At 33.2% G+C, this 17,422-nt stretch overlaps 2 protein-coding genes across 2 annotated transcripts in view; one reads left to right on the top strand and one right to left on the bottom strand.

The window, feature by feature from the left end:
* Positions 1-2,716: 2,716 nt before the first annotated feature.
* LOC143045983 (S-adenosylmethionine synthase-like) lies at positions 2,717-11,497 on the bottom strand. The gene is made up of 8 exons (XM_076218891.1): positions 11,310-11,497; positions 10,129-10,329; positions 9,105-9,217; positions 8,475-8,618; positions 7,555-7,773; positions 5,236-5,418; positions 4,685-4,818; positions 2,717-4,125 (listed from the first exon to the last, which is right to left on the bottom strand). The coding sequence occupies exons 1-8, from the start codon at positions 11,446-11,448 to the stop codon at positions 4,023-4,025; spliced, it is 1,236 nt and encodes a 411-aa protein (XP_076075006.1). The 5' UTR covers positions 11,449-11,497; the 3' UTR covers positions 2,717-4,022.
* A 276-nt stretch (positions 11,498-11,773) lies between these two features.
* The window catches only part of LOC143045984 (UBX domain-containing protein 8-like), a 46,720-nt gene continuing 41,071 nt past the window's right edge, over positions 11,774-17,422 (top strand). The window contains exon 1 of the mRNA XM_076218892.1: positions 11,774-11,896. Within this exon, the coding sequence (XP_076075007.1) occupies positions 11,830-11,896 (67 nt within the window). The 5' untranslated portion in view covers positions 11,774-11,829. The remainder of the gene's footprint in view (positions 11,897-17,422) is intronic.

Below are 17,422 nucleotides of genomic sequence, written 5' to 3'. Positions count from 1 at the left end.
AACTTCTGGGTCTATTGAACTCTCTGGCAGATGTAATTCCATTGGGACGACTTCACATTCGTCCGCTTCAGTTTTATCTGCACAAGTTATGGATTGCAGCTTCACAAGAATGGGAAGCATTGATTCCAATCACTCAGCCTTTATTTCCACACCTTCAATGGTGGTTAGTACGGGAAAATGTAATGAGGGGCCTATGTCTGTTCCCTCAAGTTCCCAGTCTAACATTATTCACAGATGCCTCCATCCTCGGTTGGGGAGCATATCTGGAGGGGCTTACAATCTCGGGAGTCTGGAGTCCAGATCTTTTGGAAGAGCATATCAATGTATTGGAAATGAAAGCAGTTCTGTTTGCACTGAATCATTTCCAAATGTCTCTAAAGAATCAGTCTGTCATTCTGGCCACGGACAACACAACAGTTGTAGCTTATCTCAAGAATCAGGGAGGAACTCATTCACCTTCTCTTTATCAGATAGCCAGAGACATTCTCCTTCTGTGTTTTCAACTCCAGGTTCATCTAGTGGTGAGACATATTGCGGGGCACCTCAATATTCTAGCCGACACTCTATCCAGATCCCTTGCTCCAGTAAACACGGAGTGGGAACTACTTCAAGTAGTTTTCAAAGCTGTGACTCTTCATTGGGGGTCACCTCAGATAGATCTGTTTGCGACCAGTCTCAATCACAAACTTCTAACATTTGTGTCTCCGGTTCCGGATCCAAAATCTTTTGCGGTAGACGCAATGAGCCTATCTTGGAAAGGAATGTTCGGGTACGCCTTCCCTCCTTTCAGGTTTCTCTCCCCAGTACTTCAGAAAATAGCAGGGGAAAATTGCAAGATCATAGTTATTGCTCCAGCATGGCCAAAACAGTCTTGGTTTCCAGACCTTCTGCGCCTTTCATGTGCTTGTCCTCTAGTTCTACCTCTGAGACCAGACCTTCTGTCTCAAATCAAGGGCAAGGTTCTTTATCAAAATCCAGAAAAACTTCATCTACACGCCTGGCTTCTCTCAGGGTTAGCCTCAGAAAGAGAGGTTTTTCTGAAGGAGCAACCAAGCATCTCACAAAGTCTGTCAGAGACTCCACTAGCATTGTCTATGATGCAAAATGGTCAATCTTCTCAGATTGGTGTAGTGAGCGGGAAATTGATCCTTTCCAAGTCACTGTACAACAATTAGCAGACTTTCTAGTTTTTCTTTTTGAATCCAAAGGATTATGTCCCTCTACTATTAAGGGATATAGATCAGCTATCTCAAGAACTATTCATATTTCTGGTGGCCCAGATTTTGGAATCAATGAGCATATTTCTCTTTTGGTTCGTAGTTTTAGTCTTGAAAGACCAAGACAAAAAACTTTAGTTCCTAAGTGGGACCTTGGACTAGTTTTATCCTTTTTAAAACTTCCTCCTTTTGAACCAGCAGAAACAATAGATTTAAGGTTTCTTTCCTATAAATGCTGTTTTCTTTTAGCTTTGGCTTCTGGACGGAGAAGGAGTGAAATCCATGCCTTCTCTATTTCTGATGCTTGCCTTCGATTTAACAGGGATAAATCTTCTGTTACTCTTTTAACGGATCCTGCTTTTTTGGCAAAGAATCAGATTCCAGATAAGGGTGCAGAACCAGTTGTGATTCCTGCACTCCCTAGCGATTCTATTTCTGTACTTTTATGTCCAGTAAGAATCCTTTCTATTTATCTGGAAAGAACGTGTAGTTTACGTTCTGTTTCTAACTCAAGACTCTTTATTCCTATTAAAAAAGGAATCTCAGATCTTTCTGTTAAAACTATTTCTACTTGGATATGCAAATGCATATCTTTAGCTTATGGTTCTTCTAAGGCAGAACTTTTAAATAGTTTTAATGTTAAAGCCCATGATGTTAGGGGTATCTCTACATCCTGGGCTCTGTTTAACAGTGCTTCTTTAGAAGAGGTACTGTCTGCAGGTTTCTGGAGAAACGAGAACTCTTTTATATCTCACTACCTCCAATCTATGGCTACTTTTGCCGAGAGTTTATACTCTCTTGGACCTATAGTTTCAGCACAAAGATTGAACTTTCCTCCTGTTTCTTCTGTTACAGGGGATTCAGCTTTACGTTAGATTCTGTTACTCAGAATTTATGATGGTAACGTATTTATAGCTATAAAATATTCAAATTTTAAAGTAAATTTGGATTTTATTAAATAAATACTTACCATCATAAATTATAGGTCCCACCCACCTCCCCTTCATCCCCTTTCCTTATGTTTCTGTCTTGAGGAAATTGAATGGAAGAATATGGGCAAACAGGGGTATATGTCCGGACCAGTGAGAGTACGTTTATTTTTAGTAGGGATTTTCCATCTGACCTATGACGCAATTGGGGTTACACTCAGAATTTATGATGGTAAGTATTTATTTAATAAAATCCAAATTTACTTTAAAATTTGAATATTTAGCTAGCTATAAAACCATGTTTAATCCCACCAATTTCTACAGAAGAAAATGCCTGTACCAAGTTAGGAATATGACAGTCATTATGTATTTGTTTGATGTGTTTGAGTATTTGATTTTGGTCATTTGTACATGGACTTTCTGTTTATTTTTCTCTGTATTTTTGTTTTTTTACATTTATTTTGAATTGATTTTGGTAATCTTGAGAATCCTGATTTTATGGTTCTTCTATATAAAAAGATCTCCAATGGAAAATGACTTGAGGAAGAAATAATAAATTACACTAAAAAATTATGTATATTTTTGCCTTTATACTATTTTATTTTTCCCCCATTTATTCAATTCATTTATACCCCACATTGTACTGCAATAACAACATTTTGTGTATCCCATAGGACAAAGTCTTATAAAATAATGAGCAAAGTATGATACAATAAAATTGCACCTATCGGTATACATTGCCACAGACATGATTACTACAATTATTTACAACTATAGTAAAAATACAAACAATAATGTAAACATGTTGAGTATGAAGGGTAACAAATGATAAAATGTTATAGAGGAATGATGTTAAAGAGAGCACTTGACAGTCTATCATATGAAACCCTTCAACTCTCACGTGTAAAACATACAATAAGAGATCAAACTTATACTGTGTACAATTGATGTACACATCTTTACAGAAATACAATTACATTAAATACACTGTCACCAAGCACCTGTCTGTAGACACAGGATAAATACTCATAAATAACAGTGCCATCTAATTAAAATTAAATGTTAAGGAATAAGTCATGATTATCTTAATTGGTGCAATACAGAATGTTGATGTGGCTAAAAATTTGAGATACAACAATGCAGATATGCCCTTATAAGGCAGTACAAGTTCTTATTATAAAACTACATTGACATAAACAATGAAAATATCAAATATAAACAAAATCATCTATATAATAAAAAAAACTGGGACATAAAACATTAAATACAAACACATTTTGATGCTTTTTTAAAATTGTAGAATGATTAGCGATTGTACTGTCAGAGAGTTGGACCCGAGTGTTTAGAAAAAGTGCTCTTTTCCGTTGAATTTTCATAAACACAAGACAAATATGTATACAAAAAGTCCATAGAAAATCACATTTGCACTAACTAAAGGGCAACCAAAATCTGAGTGATGTTAATAACAGAAAAATATATCAGTCAGACTATCCCTCTAGTTACTGTGGTAACGTCTCTGACAGTGACAAATTTCCAGAAAAGGGGGATAACTCAGCTTAAAACTGTATTTTCTTTGTAAATCACTTAATAAAAATATTACAAACAATAATCATATAAAACTGAAATTTGTCATAGTTAAAATATCAAGTTTCAAATCTTGTACATATGTATTCTATTTGTAACACTTTCTATGGATTGAATACTTTCATCTTTCTCTGTCAACATTTGGTCAATTACATGTTCACAAGAAAATATTGCAAGGGTTGGATTTCATTTTAAATTAGGTAATCGGACGAGTTACTAAACCCTTTTCTGGAAATCCGTTCTTATTTCACAACAAAAACAATAAAAAAATAAATAATGTTCTATATTTTTGTTATAATTTCAACTTCTTGGGAACTTCCCATGAAAATTCAGGTCGACCAAAATGTCCATAGCAGGCAGTTTTCTGATAGATTGGCTGTCTCAAATTAAGTTCTCTGCAAAAGAAATATGCAAAATTAGCACACAGAAATCAATTACAGCATAAAAATGCAGCAACTTGAGTTAATACAAAATTCTAGATCATTAATACTGAAGGAAATTTTTACAATTTTTTTTTTTTTATCAGTTACTGTTATGCAACGCCCATTTACATGTATCATTCATACTTTTAAGTTTTAAGATATGATACAATGAAAGAGGAGGCAAAGTAAAACACAAAACACATGTGCAACTGTTTGTACAACACTCTCACTTGCTTTGGTTTTTGATTGACCAAAAGATTATGACTGTGATATCATTTATATTGTAAACATTTTATTCTCTTGTTCTTAAAGGGGGGGGGGGGGGGGGGGGGGTAGAATATTCTCTCTTCAGTAAAGGTCACATGATGTCACATAAGATTTCTTTTTTAAGGTTTAATTGATGGATCAACTTTAAATACATTTACCCTATCATATTTACAATAAAAATAGTTTTTCATCGCTTTATTTCAATTCTGTCACACTTGTTCAGCATGTATAATTTTCACAAACAATTCATTAGGATTCAACTTACTTTACAATAGCACCAGGTCGAAGATCGAAATTTTTCTTGACAATTTCTAAGAGTTGTTTTTCTGACATATTTGATGTACCATAACTGAACACTGTAATGGATAATGGTTCAGCAACACCAATGGCATAAGATACCTGTAAACATAAAAGAATACTTATCAATATATAAACTGAGCTATATATTATGTTACAGAGAGTTATATTCTTTTTTTTTATCAATTTTCTTGAATCTTGCAATTCATCAATATTGAAATGGCAAAATTTATATAGAGCTGACTGGAAAATTCAAAAAGATTGCAAAAGACTTGTGAATGCATTGTGAGTGCAATATTAGAAAAATGGTCTGATTGTTCAACCTCAAATAAAAATAGGGGTGGTATATTATATTTAAAACAACATCCCAACAACACGGCACAAGAAAAGACATTTTTTATATCACGTTATGACTGCATTAGAAATCAAACATTTTGTTCCAGGAAATCACATTCATCAACACAAGATTTTAAACCTTTATATTTCTTTGTGATTTGTTACATTTTACAATATAATTACCTGAACAAGAACACGTTTACACAGACCAGCTTTGACAAGAGATTTGGCTACCCATCTTGCAGCGTATGCGGCAGATCTGTCTACTTTAGAGAAGTCTTTACCAGAAAATGCACCACCACCATGAGCACCCCATCCACCATACGTGTCAACAATAATTTTTCTTCCAGTTAAACCAGCATCACCCTAAAAAATAAAAACTATTATTTAACATCAACTTTTGGAGTATTAGTAAGTACATTTCTGGTATTAAGGCTCCTTGTTGAGGCAGCGAGTTTCAATTGTCATTCACTGCTATACTTGGGCTAATGTATTATGTATAATTCATTATTACTTAAAAGTGTAATCACAAATTATATTCATGATTTGCAATTTTCTGCTTACTGAAATAATTTACATTTGAACAGCTCTCCAAAATTAAAATTCAAATAAATTCCATGAAAAATGTGTGCAATCCTTTTTATATATAGGTTGTTTATTGTGTAAATATGTAGGACTCTAAAGCGTGATGGATATGCTAAAGTACAACGGTCTCTCACACTAACTTGCTATGGTTATTTGTTTGCTAAATTACGATGGTATAGCAAGCTAATGGAACAATAGGGTAATGTTTAAGGGCTAAAACATTAAAGTACATAGATGTTAAAAACAAGTCTTTGCAAAAGCTAGTATGATCTAGTATGCTAAGGTATAACATATGATGTGATAGGCTTTATGATTTACCGGTATGCTTAATTGTATCTAGAGGTTTTACCACGTAATAAAGGTAAATAATGTAATATTGTAAACTTTAATTTAAGTGCGAGAAACGGCAGTGTTCGCCCAAGCTTAACCCTTTTTCGTAGCAAGTAAAAATACATGTTATAATTTTCTACAATGAACAAACTGACATTTTAGTCCCAAAATTTATAATTTAAGTTTTAAAGGCTTAAATTAAAATATGGTTTGTTTGCAGTTTACTGACTGACCTTTAAGTATGCTCCTTTAGGATAAGGGGGCTGCCCTACTCATTGCAATTATTTTCTTTCTTACAATATTTAATATACTCAAACTTTGTGGCCTATGTGAATTGAATTAAAACATGTTCTTAGAAGCTATGCTGTCAATTTTTTTTATGCAGTCAAAACATTTCAGTACAGACCATTTACTTTAATGAGGTGCTATGGATTTCACCCCAAAATTATTAAGTTTTCTTTTGTTTTCATTTAAGTCTGGCATCAACATATCTTTCAAAATATAACCATATTACATATAATTAAATAGTGTTAGAAATATAAAAAGTCTTTTTTAAGTTGCGTTTCTTTTCAATTGAGGAAGATTCAATGACTGATTTTTCTTTATATTAAAAATACATTTTTTATTAATACATTGTCTTATAAATCTGTAATATCTACATTAATCTGATGAAAATACTCTCCTCATTAAAGTACATGTCAGTGAATATATTTCTTTAAAATAGTTCTAGTCATTCCTTGTTTATTAGCATTTCATTATTTAATAATACCATATTTTATGTCATAAATTGGATAATGACACTATGTTACAGTTTATGTTAAAAAGGGTTATGTTATTTGAAAATGCCTGTTCATTTCATGTTGGTTTTCAGTGTTTGTTGTTTTAAAACAGTTTTTTTTTCTTAACAAGAAACTTGGTTTGTGTAACTGCTTGTTTAAACTTTTTGGCTGATAAAATAAAATATTTTCCCTACCTACCGACCCTTCAGTCTGAAGGTACAGTCGGAAAACTGCAAACAAACATATTTTTAAGGTTGGCCTTATACAAAATGTACTTTTCTGATCAACGTTACTTTTCAATAAAAGGGTCAATTTTTTTAACAGGGACGGCAGAGTAAACTGCAACAAAAACAATGATTTTAATGTATTAGTTAGCTTTCAATAAATTCAAGATACAGGATATTTAATTAAGCAAATACTATTGTGTACCAAAATAGTAAAATGGTCACCTACAGGATACAAAAGTCCTTTTTCCAGCATAAAACAAACACATTCGCTTCAGACGACATATCACAGACATATCACGGTTAGGTTTTGATTAATTAAGTTATTAAATACTGGTTTACTTATTCAAAAGTTGTTAATCAATATTTGTAATTCATCTTCCGGAGAGTTCAATTTTTTGTTTGTATAAAGAATGTTAATTAACGTCATAATCCAGCTACGTTTCTTACGTCTATACTTTCGCGGACCATCGGACTTTAGCTTATCGAGGCATCGCACTTTAAGAGTCCTACATATATATCTGAGCTATATTTGGAATATTAATGTTTTTTAAAATATCTTGTTTAAGCTTTTTCCAACTTACCTGTGGACCTCCAATGATAAATTTTCCTGATGGCTGAATATGATATACAGTTTTACTGTCAATATATTTTTCTGGTATAACTGTTTTGACAACTTTTTCCATTAATTCTGTCCTAAGTCTTTCCAATGTTACTGTTTCGTCATGTTGTAAGGAAATGACAACAGTGTGAACTCTCAGTGGAATACATGCACCTTTCACATACTGATACTCAATGGTAACCTTCAAAAAATAAATAATTTTCAATTTTTTGCAACAACATTGTCTAAACCAGGGTATATATAAAATCGGGCAAGATAGGCATCAAAGCTTATAAAGGTTAGTTTAGGAAATAAAGGGCAATGCATTTGGTCAATCCACATTATAACTTTGAATGTTTGATATAAAATAAAATCATTCTTTGATAAAGTGCTGTAAACTGCATTATTAGAAGTGTATAACACCAGCTCACAGACTTGCCTTTTTACAATTGTAAATGAATTTCTGTGTGCGATTCCAATGGTACAATGTCATTACAAAAAAGAAGGCACAGAGACAATTGACAAGTAAACCAAGGAAAAAGACATTTTTTTTTTAAGTATTAAACAAGCATACTTATAATTTCCCAAATGAGTTTTCTTGATTATTCATATTGGTACTCTAATGTATGAATTATTCTATACTTAATTATTTTTACAATAAATCAATAGCAACAATAATTCTAACAGAAGTTTCTTGCAGTTACTACCAGGTAATCTACAGGAAGACTGTCAAAAACAATTCAACCTGTCATTAATATATCCATTCTCCATTTTAAAGCTTTTCTTGAGCAATCTAAAGAACTTTGTCAATCTTGCTCTGTATTTCATTGATTTTAATTCAAAATGTGATAAACAAGAAAGTGACAACAGAAAAACAAATTCTTACATAAACAATTGTTTTACCTGTGTTTTAGAATCTGGTCTTGCCCATGCCAATTCTCCACTTCTGCGTAGTTGTGCAATTTTAGCATTGAGCTGATGTGACAAGACAACTGTTAAAGGCATGCATTCTTCTGTTTCATTTGTAGCATAACCAAACATCAATCCCTACAAAAATATAATCATTAAAAGTAAAACTTGAAAAAAAGGTAAACAGAGGTCTTATTTTTGTTTACTTATAAATGTCCTAGTACATGTATATGCATATGAGGATGGCTGTTTCTAATAAAAAGGTTTTTAACATATTTTGATGATGAATATTATCAGTAAAACCAACTGAGGATGTAGACAGGAACTATTTATCACAAACATCATTGATAAACTTAACATGTATACGTCTCCTTGTTTCACTATTTCCGAGGACAGAAAATTTGTGTACTGTTTTACCAGTTGTTCCAGCATGTGGTTTTGTCAGTTTTATTGACTTTCTCTTATCAAATTAACCTTGGAATTCTATATTTTACATTGATCATTGTGTTTCCACTTCACCCAATAATAATAAAACACACACAGAGGCATCTTTATTCAAACATATATTTATCATGAGCTTTCATTAGACGTGGTTATATTAAAAGATAGGTTCTTTTTGCTAACCTGATCTCCTGCGCCGATATCATCCTCATTTCTGTCTACGTGTACGCCCTGAGCAATATCAGGACTTTGTTGTTCTAAAGCAATTAAAACATTGCAAGTTTTATAGTCAAATCCTGCAAAATAAAAAAAAAATGTTTAATTTCATTTATACATACATAAGTTCCATTCATATTGATCAGTATACAAATAAACAAAACAAAAATTAATCATTGAAGACCTGGTTTCTGTAAGCATGTGGGTAATTATTGTAAAATAATGAAAATTAGAAGAATAACTTCAATAGAATCCAACGTTCAAGGTTTAAAATACCTATTTTCTCTTTTGTAGAAATATAAGCAGATCATTTGTATTCTTCTGAACCTTTTCAAATGTAGGTCGTTCTTATGTTTTCCTTACTGATTACTTCTAATTCACCTGGATTCCCAATACTGATTTATATCCCATCATGATTATTCTCCAGAAACTATTATTAAAACATGACACTTCTGAATGTTAAAACCAGTGAAAATAATTAACAAAACATCCTATCCTATGGAATTTTGTTTTTATATATGAATGTTTGATGTTATATTCATCTCTTGTGCAATCAAATGTCCACAGAGTCTGATTGAAGAGTACTACAAAGGAGCATAAATTTTTTCTTTAACAAGAAGATACCCCAACAAGAATGTGTCCAAAGTACATGGATGCCCCATTCACACTATAATTTTCTCTGTTCAGATGACCATGAAAATGGAATAAAATCTCTAATTTGGCATTAAAATTAGAAAGATCATATCATAGGGAACATTTTTTTACTAAATTTCAAGTTGATCGGACTTCAACTTCATCAAAAACTACCTCGACCAAAAACTTTAACCTGAAACGAACGGACAAACAGACAAATGAGACCAGAAAACATAATGCCCATAAATGGGGCCTAAAAATTGGCCAGCAGAGAATAATGTGTGCCCCTAAGACATAGTTTACAGTTACAACTCACTCCTGCATGTTCATGTTATTAAACTACTGATCATAAACATACCTTTAGCTGAATCATCATATCCTATTTGTTTGATTGTGTCACGAATAACTTTCTGATAGTCAACGTTTGCTTTTGATGTGATTTCACCTGCCACCAATATCATACCAGTCTTTGAGAGTGTTTCACATGCTACCATTGCATTTGGATCTTGTTTGAGATGTGCATCCAGGACAGCATCACTTACTTGGTCACATATTTTATCTGCAAGAAAAGTATTCCGTTAAAAACTGTTTGAAATGTACAATTGAGTGTAAAATTGGACTATTTGTAGTTTTCTATGAGTGTTCAAGAAATATATATTCAACCCCAATTTCATTGCAAGTATAACTTTTTTCTATTCATCATATTTTTAATATTTGAACACCTGTATCTTCTTCGTTTCTTTCCTGAATTTGTAAGTTTATTCTTACACTTCAACAATTTTTTCTCAAAATTTGCCGGAGAGACAAATGATAAACCTACATGAGGATTAACTTAGTAGTGAGTGCATGCAAAAATAAACATATTGAATTATTAACAAAAGTGCATGCTACATGTACAGTGTACAACAACTGAGTGATTTTCTTTATTCACTATCTAGCACCCTGGTTGCAAGTTTGAAAAAGTTATGAATGTAGGTGGCAATGCTTAAACATATATACATATCCACTGCTCAAACTTAATGAATCAAAATTATCCATGGAAATGAAATGAGCCAAAGCTACAAATGTAGTACAACTGCAATACACCATTTCTAGTTGCCATGGTAACTTGTCAACTATTATAATACACTGAATTACAGCAAAATAAATTGAAGTTTGTGATCCAATCTTTTCCCTACATGTATTCTATTATTATTATGACACATTTTACTTCTAAATACATGTAATAATGTTTTGATAAATGAAATGAAACTTAGATTTATAAATCAATATATTTATATATAAATGTTTATGTTCTTAGTGTGACCTCAATTAATATCTATATATACTATACTGTCAAAGTTAGTACAATTTGATTCTCTGGTGCTACTGTGCAAGTCTAGCTTTGATTTCCAAATAAAACATGATATCCAAATCGATGGAATGCAACTGTAGGTAAATGCACAGTAAAAATTATCCTAACTAGCAATTAATTAGTGCTTAAAACTGATGTAATCGGTGATATTGCATGCACGTGTTTGGACTGGTCAAAATTTCTACCTGGATGGCCTTCGCCTACAGATTCTGATGTAAATAAAAATGTTCCGATGTCATCCTGGCTGCATTCCTCTGCATAATGTTGATTGATTTCTTTATAGTGACTGCCATTCAGTCCATTCACTGTCGGTTGCGAAGACATTTTGATGTCCTGTGTTGTTTTAGGTTTGTTGGAAAAGAGGCAGTTTATATAGAATCAGATCGTTTTATACCCAGTCTTAGTCACTTGATAAATTCAACTGGTTTGATTGGTCAACGTAGCCTAAAAATGGTTGTTTTAGGAATGTTCCATTTGTAGGTGATAATTGTTTACGCAGGTTATGGAATTGACCATCAGTGAAGTCTGAGTCGATCTAAAACCATTCTATCTAATTTCTGTAATTATTAAAAATTATTTTAGATAGAAATCATTAGATTTTCAGGGATCAAAAGCACTTTAGACGTCTCTATCGTTATATTTCACCCCTTCTTTTGGAAGATCCCAAGTCTTATTTTGTAAACAAACCATTGATCGAGATCCGTGATGGAGTTTATGGCCACTGTGCTTGTGTTGATGTCTAGTGCCTTTCTATTTGTATACTTCCAAGCAGGTTGTTAATCAATTACTATGAATTTTATTTAGAGTCGTGTCCATTGAATAAAAACGCAGTTGTTATGGACAGGTGCCCCCAGTGTAATGTAAAAAGTCGTTTACGGATGGAATCCGGAATATTCAAAAGTCCTAGATTTTGTACTTATTAACTTATGGCATTATATAGAACAAATTATGTACATTAAACTGGTACATTTATGCATATTAAGAATTCCTTAACAGAAAGTCTTTGAGTTCAGATTTAAATCTAGAAATTTTTACAAGATTTCTTTACAAAAAATATAATATTACTTTTACATACATGTATATCATTATCAGTTATAAAATGAGACATATGTATTCTCTCTTTAAGTGATCATGTTCTTTGGTTTGATTATAAGATGATGTTGGCTGTATAGTGAGTTAATAGACTGCCCTAGGTTTCCCTTTTTTGCTCTAAAGAAGCTTCAGTGAAAAATTTATCCCGCCCTTGTTTAACAGAAAAAGAGGGACGAAAGGTACCAGAGGGACAGTCAAACTCATAGATTGAAAATAAACTGACGACACCATGGCCAATAAATGAAAAAACAAACTGGCAAATAATAGTACACAAGTAAGATAGAAAACTAAAGAATAAGCAAGTAAATTTCCCCAATGTCACTACCTGTATAGATCACTATAGATATATATATATTGAATATTTGATATTTAACCTTTGGTTGGCCTTGTGATGAAAATAACTAATGATAAATAATTACAGTAGTAAAGGTATATCATATTTAAAGTTAAATATTTGTGTGTGTACATGATATAATAATGCAATATATTGACATTACTAATGGAAAAAATAAAAAAAATAATTACATGCATTTTATTATACATTAATAATTTAAGACCATGAAGTCAGTGAGTTCACTGAGAATTAGACCCCCCCCCCCAAAAAAAAATAAGACTTAAAGAAAGTAACTGAATTGTTTTTGTGCTTTTAAGTTTGTAATTGTGGAAACACATTTTCTGTCAAATGTAATCATGGTAATGTAAGACTCTGTCTTTTTGTTATAATAATTCATCAAAAGGCATTAACAATAGTGTTTAAAATCAATTACAAACGAAAGTGAACCAACGCCTGGTGAGTCTGTAGTAAGGTAGAGTCCATAAAGTGGATACCCGAGGGTATGCAGGGTCGTTATGATAAAAACATAAAATGTAGAGAGTCTTATAACAACAACACTTTAGGGACTGCTGCAGAAAATTTATTGATCGACATGTTTCGGTGCCTAGGGCACCGTCATCAGGATAAAATCAATACATAAAATCATGTTGAAGTAAAAAATCGGGTTGTTAAAATTTAAACGTCACAATGTTACAATGGTAAGTAACGTTATTAATAGCAACGTACTGAAAGTGAAAGTTCATTGGAAGTATGTAAATAAACTATAAAAAGAAATTAAAAAATAAAATGTTTTTGTTGTGAAAATGTTTGTTAAAATTATTCTGCCAACATGTGTTTGTCCTCTTGCATCGTGGAAAGAATAATACAATAAGTTGTCAGGCTGTGTATATACTGTATAGGTTGTGTGGTCTGAATGTTCTGTTAACTTTCTTCCCCAAAATAGACGACATTTTATCAGCAATTCCCTACCATTTCGACTGGCTTCCCTTGGCCAGAGGTACTGCTTCCAATCGCGTCAGGAATGCTGTAAAATGTTTTGGTCGCCGAAAGTAAAGGACAAAGTATAAATATCACTATTCTAAGTTGAATTTTAACTATGTGTTCGTTCATCAAACTATCGGGTATGGCCAGTAATCTGTAAAAGTTGTTGTATCTCGAGGGTTGTATGTTTGATTAACATATTTTCGGGAGCATCAGATTGAATTTGAAGAATACGAAATCGGGTGCATTTAATTTCAAATGAATTCTGTTAGAGAGAAATAATTTCCTATCACTGTTCTTTTCCTCCTTAAGGCTCGTTTTGGGTTAAGATGGTCCGTAATTATCGATTTCTTTTCTTGTGGTTGATGGCAGCATTCTCGGAAGGTTCCTGTGGGTGCATCAATAAAATATAACTTTGTTTACTCTGTGCGAATGGCTAGTATGATTAGCGCTGGTTGCAACGGCGGTTCCTTAAAAGGAATGCAGGGGTTCACGATAAAAAAATAAAATCAATTACAAACGAAAGTGAACCAACGCCTGGTGAGTCTGTAGTAAGGTAGAGTCCATAAAGTGGATACCCGAGGGTATGCAGGGTCGTTATGATAAAAACATAAAATGTAGAGAGTCTTATAACAACAACACTTTAGGGACTGCTGCAGAAAATTTATTGATCGACATGTTTCGGTGCCTAGGGCACCGTCATCAGGATAAAATCAATACATAAAATCATGTTGAAGTAAAAAATCGGGTTGTTAAAATTTAAACGTCACAATGTTACAATGGTAAGTAACGTTATTAATAGCAACGTACTGAAAGTGAAAGTTCATTGGAAGTATGTAAATAAACTATAAAAAGAAATTAAAAAATAAAATGTTTTTGTTGTGAAAATGTTTGTTAAAATTATTCTGCCAACATGTGTTTGTCCTCTTGCATCGTGGAAAGAATAATACAATAAGTTGTCAGGCTGTGTATATACTGTATAGGTTGTGTGGTCTGAATGTTCTGTTAACTTTCTTCCCCAAAATAGACGACATTTTATCAGCAATTCCCTACCATTTCGACTGGCTTCCCTTGGCCAGAGGTACTGCTTCCAATCGCGTCAGGAATGCTGTAAAATGTTTTGGTCGCCGAAAGTAAAGGACAAAGTATAAATATCACTATTCTAAGTTGAATTTTAACTATGTGTTCGTTCATCAAACTATCGGGTATGGCCAGTAATCTGTAAAAGTTGTTGTATCTCGAGGGTTGTATGTTTGATTAACATATTTTCGGGAGCATCAGATTGAATTTGAAGAATACGAAATCGGGTGCATTTAATTTCAAATGAATTCTGTTAGAGAGAAATAATTTCCTATCACTGTTCTTTTCCTCCTTAAGGCTCGTTTTGGGTTAAGATGGTCCGTAATTATCGATTTCTTTTCTTGTGGTTGATGGCAGCATTCTCGGAAGGTTCCTGTGGGTGCATCAATAAAATATAACTTTGTTTACTCTGTGCGAATGGCTAGTATGATTAGCGCTGGTTGCAACGGCGGTTCCTTAAAAGGAATGCAGGGGTTCACGATAAAAAAATAAAATCAATTACAAACGAAAGTGAACCAACGCCTGGTGAGTCTGTAGTAAGGTAGAGTCCATAAAGTGGATACCCGAGGGTATGCAGGGTCGTTATGATAAAAACATAAAATGTAGAGAGTCTTATAACAACAACACTTTAGGGACTGCTGCAGAAAATTTATTGATCGACATGTTTCGGTGCCTAGGGCACCGTCATCAGGATAAAATCAATACATAAAATCATGTTGAAGTAAAAAATCGGGTTGTTAAAATTTAAACGTCACAATGTTACAATGGTAAGTAACGTTATTAATAGCAACGTACTGAAAGTGAAAGTTCATTGGAAGTATGTAAATAAACTATAAAAAGAAATTAAAAAATAAAATGTTTTTGTTGTGAAAATGTTTGTTAAAATTATTCTGCCAACATGTGTTTGTCCTCTTGCATCGTATTATTCTTTCCAATGAACTTTCACTTTCAGTACGTTGCTATTAATAACGTTACTTACCATTGTAACATTGTGACGTTTAAATTTTAACAACCCGATTTTTTACTTCAACATGATTTTATGTATTGATTTTATCCTGATGACGGTGCCCTAGGCACCGAAACATGTCGATCAATAAATTTTCTGCAGCAGTCCCTAAAGTGTTGTTGTTATAAGACTCTCTACATTTTATGTTTTTATCATAACGACCCTGCATACCCTCGGGTATCCACTTTATGGACTCTACCTTACTACAGACTCACCAGGCGTTGGTTCACTTTCGTTTGTAATTGATTTTATTTTTTTATCGTGAACCCCTGCATTCCTTTTAAGGAACCGCCGTTGCAACCAGCGCTAATCATACTAGCCATTCGCACAGAGTAAACAAAGTTATATTTTATTGATGCACCCACAGGAACCTTCCGAGAATGCTGCCATCAACCACAAGAAAAGAAATCGATAATTACGGACCATCTTAACCCAAAACGAGCCTTAAGGAGGAAAAGAACAGTGATAGGAAATTATTTCTCTCTAACAGAATTCATTTGAAATTAAATGCACCCGATTTCGTATTCTTCAAATTCAATCTGATGCTCCCGAAAATATGTTAATCAAACATACAACCCTCGAGATACAACAACTTTTACAGATTACTGGCCATACCCGATAGTTTGATGAACGAACACATAGTTAAAATTCAACTTAGAATAGTGATATTTATACTTTGTCCTTTACTTTCGGCGACCAAAACATTTTACAGCATTCCTGACGCGATTGGAAGCAGTACCTCTGGCCAAGGGAAGCCAGTCGAAATGGTAGGGAATTGCTGATAAAATGTCGTCTATTTTGGGGAAGAAAGTTAACAGAACATTCAGACCACACAACCTATACAGTATATACACAGCCTGACAACTTATTGTATTATTCTTTCCACGATGCAAGAGGACAAACACATGTTGGCAGAATAATTTTAACAAACATTTTCACAACAAAAACATTTTATTTTTTAATTTCTTTTTATAGTTTATTTACATACTTCCAATGAACTTTCACTTTCAGTACGTTGCTATTAATAACGTTACTTACCATTGTAACATTGTGACGTTTAAATTTTAACAACCCGATTTTTTACTTCAACATGATTTTATGTATTGATTTTATCCTGATGACGGTGCCCTAGGCACCGAAACATGTCGATCAATAAATTTTCTGCAGCAGTCCCTAAAGTGTTGTTGTTATAAGACTCTCTACATTTTATGTTTTTATCATAACGACCCTGCATACCCTCGGGTATCCACTTTATGGACTCTACCTTACTACAGACTCACCAGGCGTTGGTTCACTTTCGTTTGTAATTGATTTTATTTTTTTATCGTGAACCCCTGCATTCCTTTTAAGGAACCGCCGTTGCAACCAGCGCTAATCATACTAGCCATTCGCACAGAGTAAACAAAGTTATATTTTATTGATGCACCCACAGGAACCTTCCGAGAATGCTGCCATCAACCACAAGAAAAGAAATCGATAATTACGGACCATCTTAACCCAAAACGAGCCTTAAGGAGGAAAAGAACAGTGATAGGAAATTATTTCTCTCTAACAGAATTCATTTGAAATTAAATGCACCCGATTTCGTATTCTTCAAATTCAATCTGATGCTCCCGAAAATATGTTAATCAAACATACAACCCTCGAGATACAACAACTTTTACAGATTACTGGCCATACCCGATAGTTTGATGAACGAACACATAGTTAAAATTCAACTTAGAATAGTGATATTTATACTTTGTCCTTTACTTTCGGCGACCAAAACATTTTACAGCATTCCTGACGCGATTGGAAGCAGTACC

This window comes from Mytilus galloprovincialis, chromosome 9 (assembly GCF_965363235.1).
Source record: "Mytilus galloprovincialis chromosome 9, xbMytGall1.hap1.1, whole genome shotgun sequence".
NCBI classification, from domain to species: domain Eukaryota; kingdom Metazoa; phylum Mollusca; class Bivalvia; order Mytilida; family Mytilidae; genus Mytilus; species Mytilus galloprovincialis.
This window is presented reverse-complemented; position numbering and strand designations above follow the sequence as displayed.

Excerpts from the sequence above, each read along its gene's own strand:
- LOC143045983 (XM_076218891.1), bottom strand. The coding sequence starts at position 11,448 with ATGTCTTCGCAACCGACAGTGAATGGACTGAATGGCAGTCACTATAAA. Across the intron at positions 10,330-11,309 it reads TGTAGGCGAAGGCCATCCAG|ATAAAATATGTGACCAAGTA; the intron begins GTAGAAATTTTG and ends CTTTTCTTGCAG. Across the intron at positions 4,819-5,235 it reads GTAAACGTGTTCTTGTTCAG|GTATCTTATGCCATTGGTGT; the intron begins GTAATTATATTG and ends TTATGTTTACAG.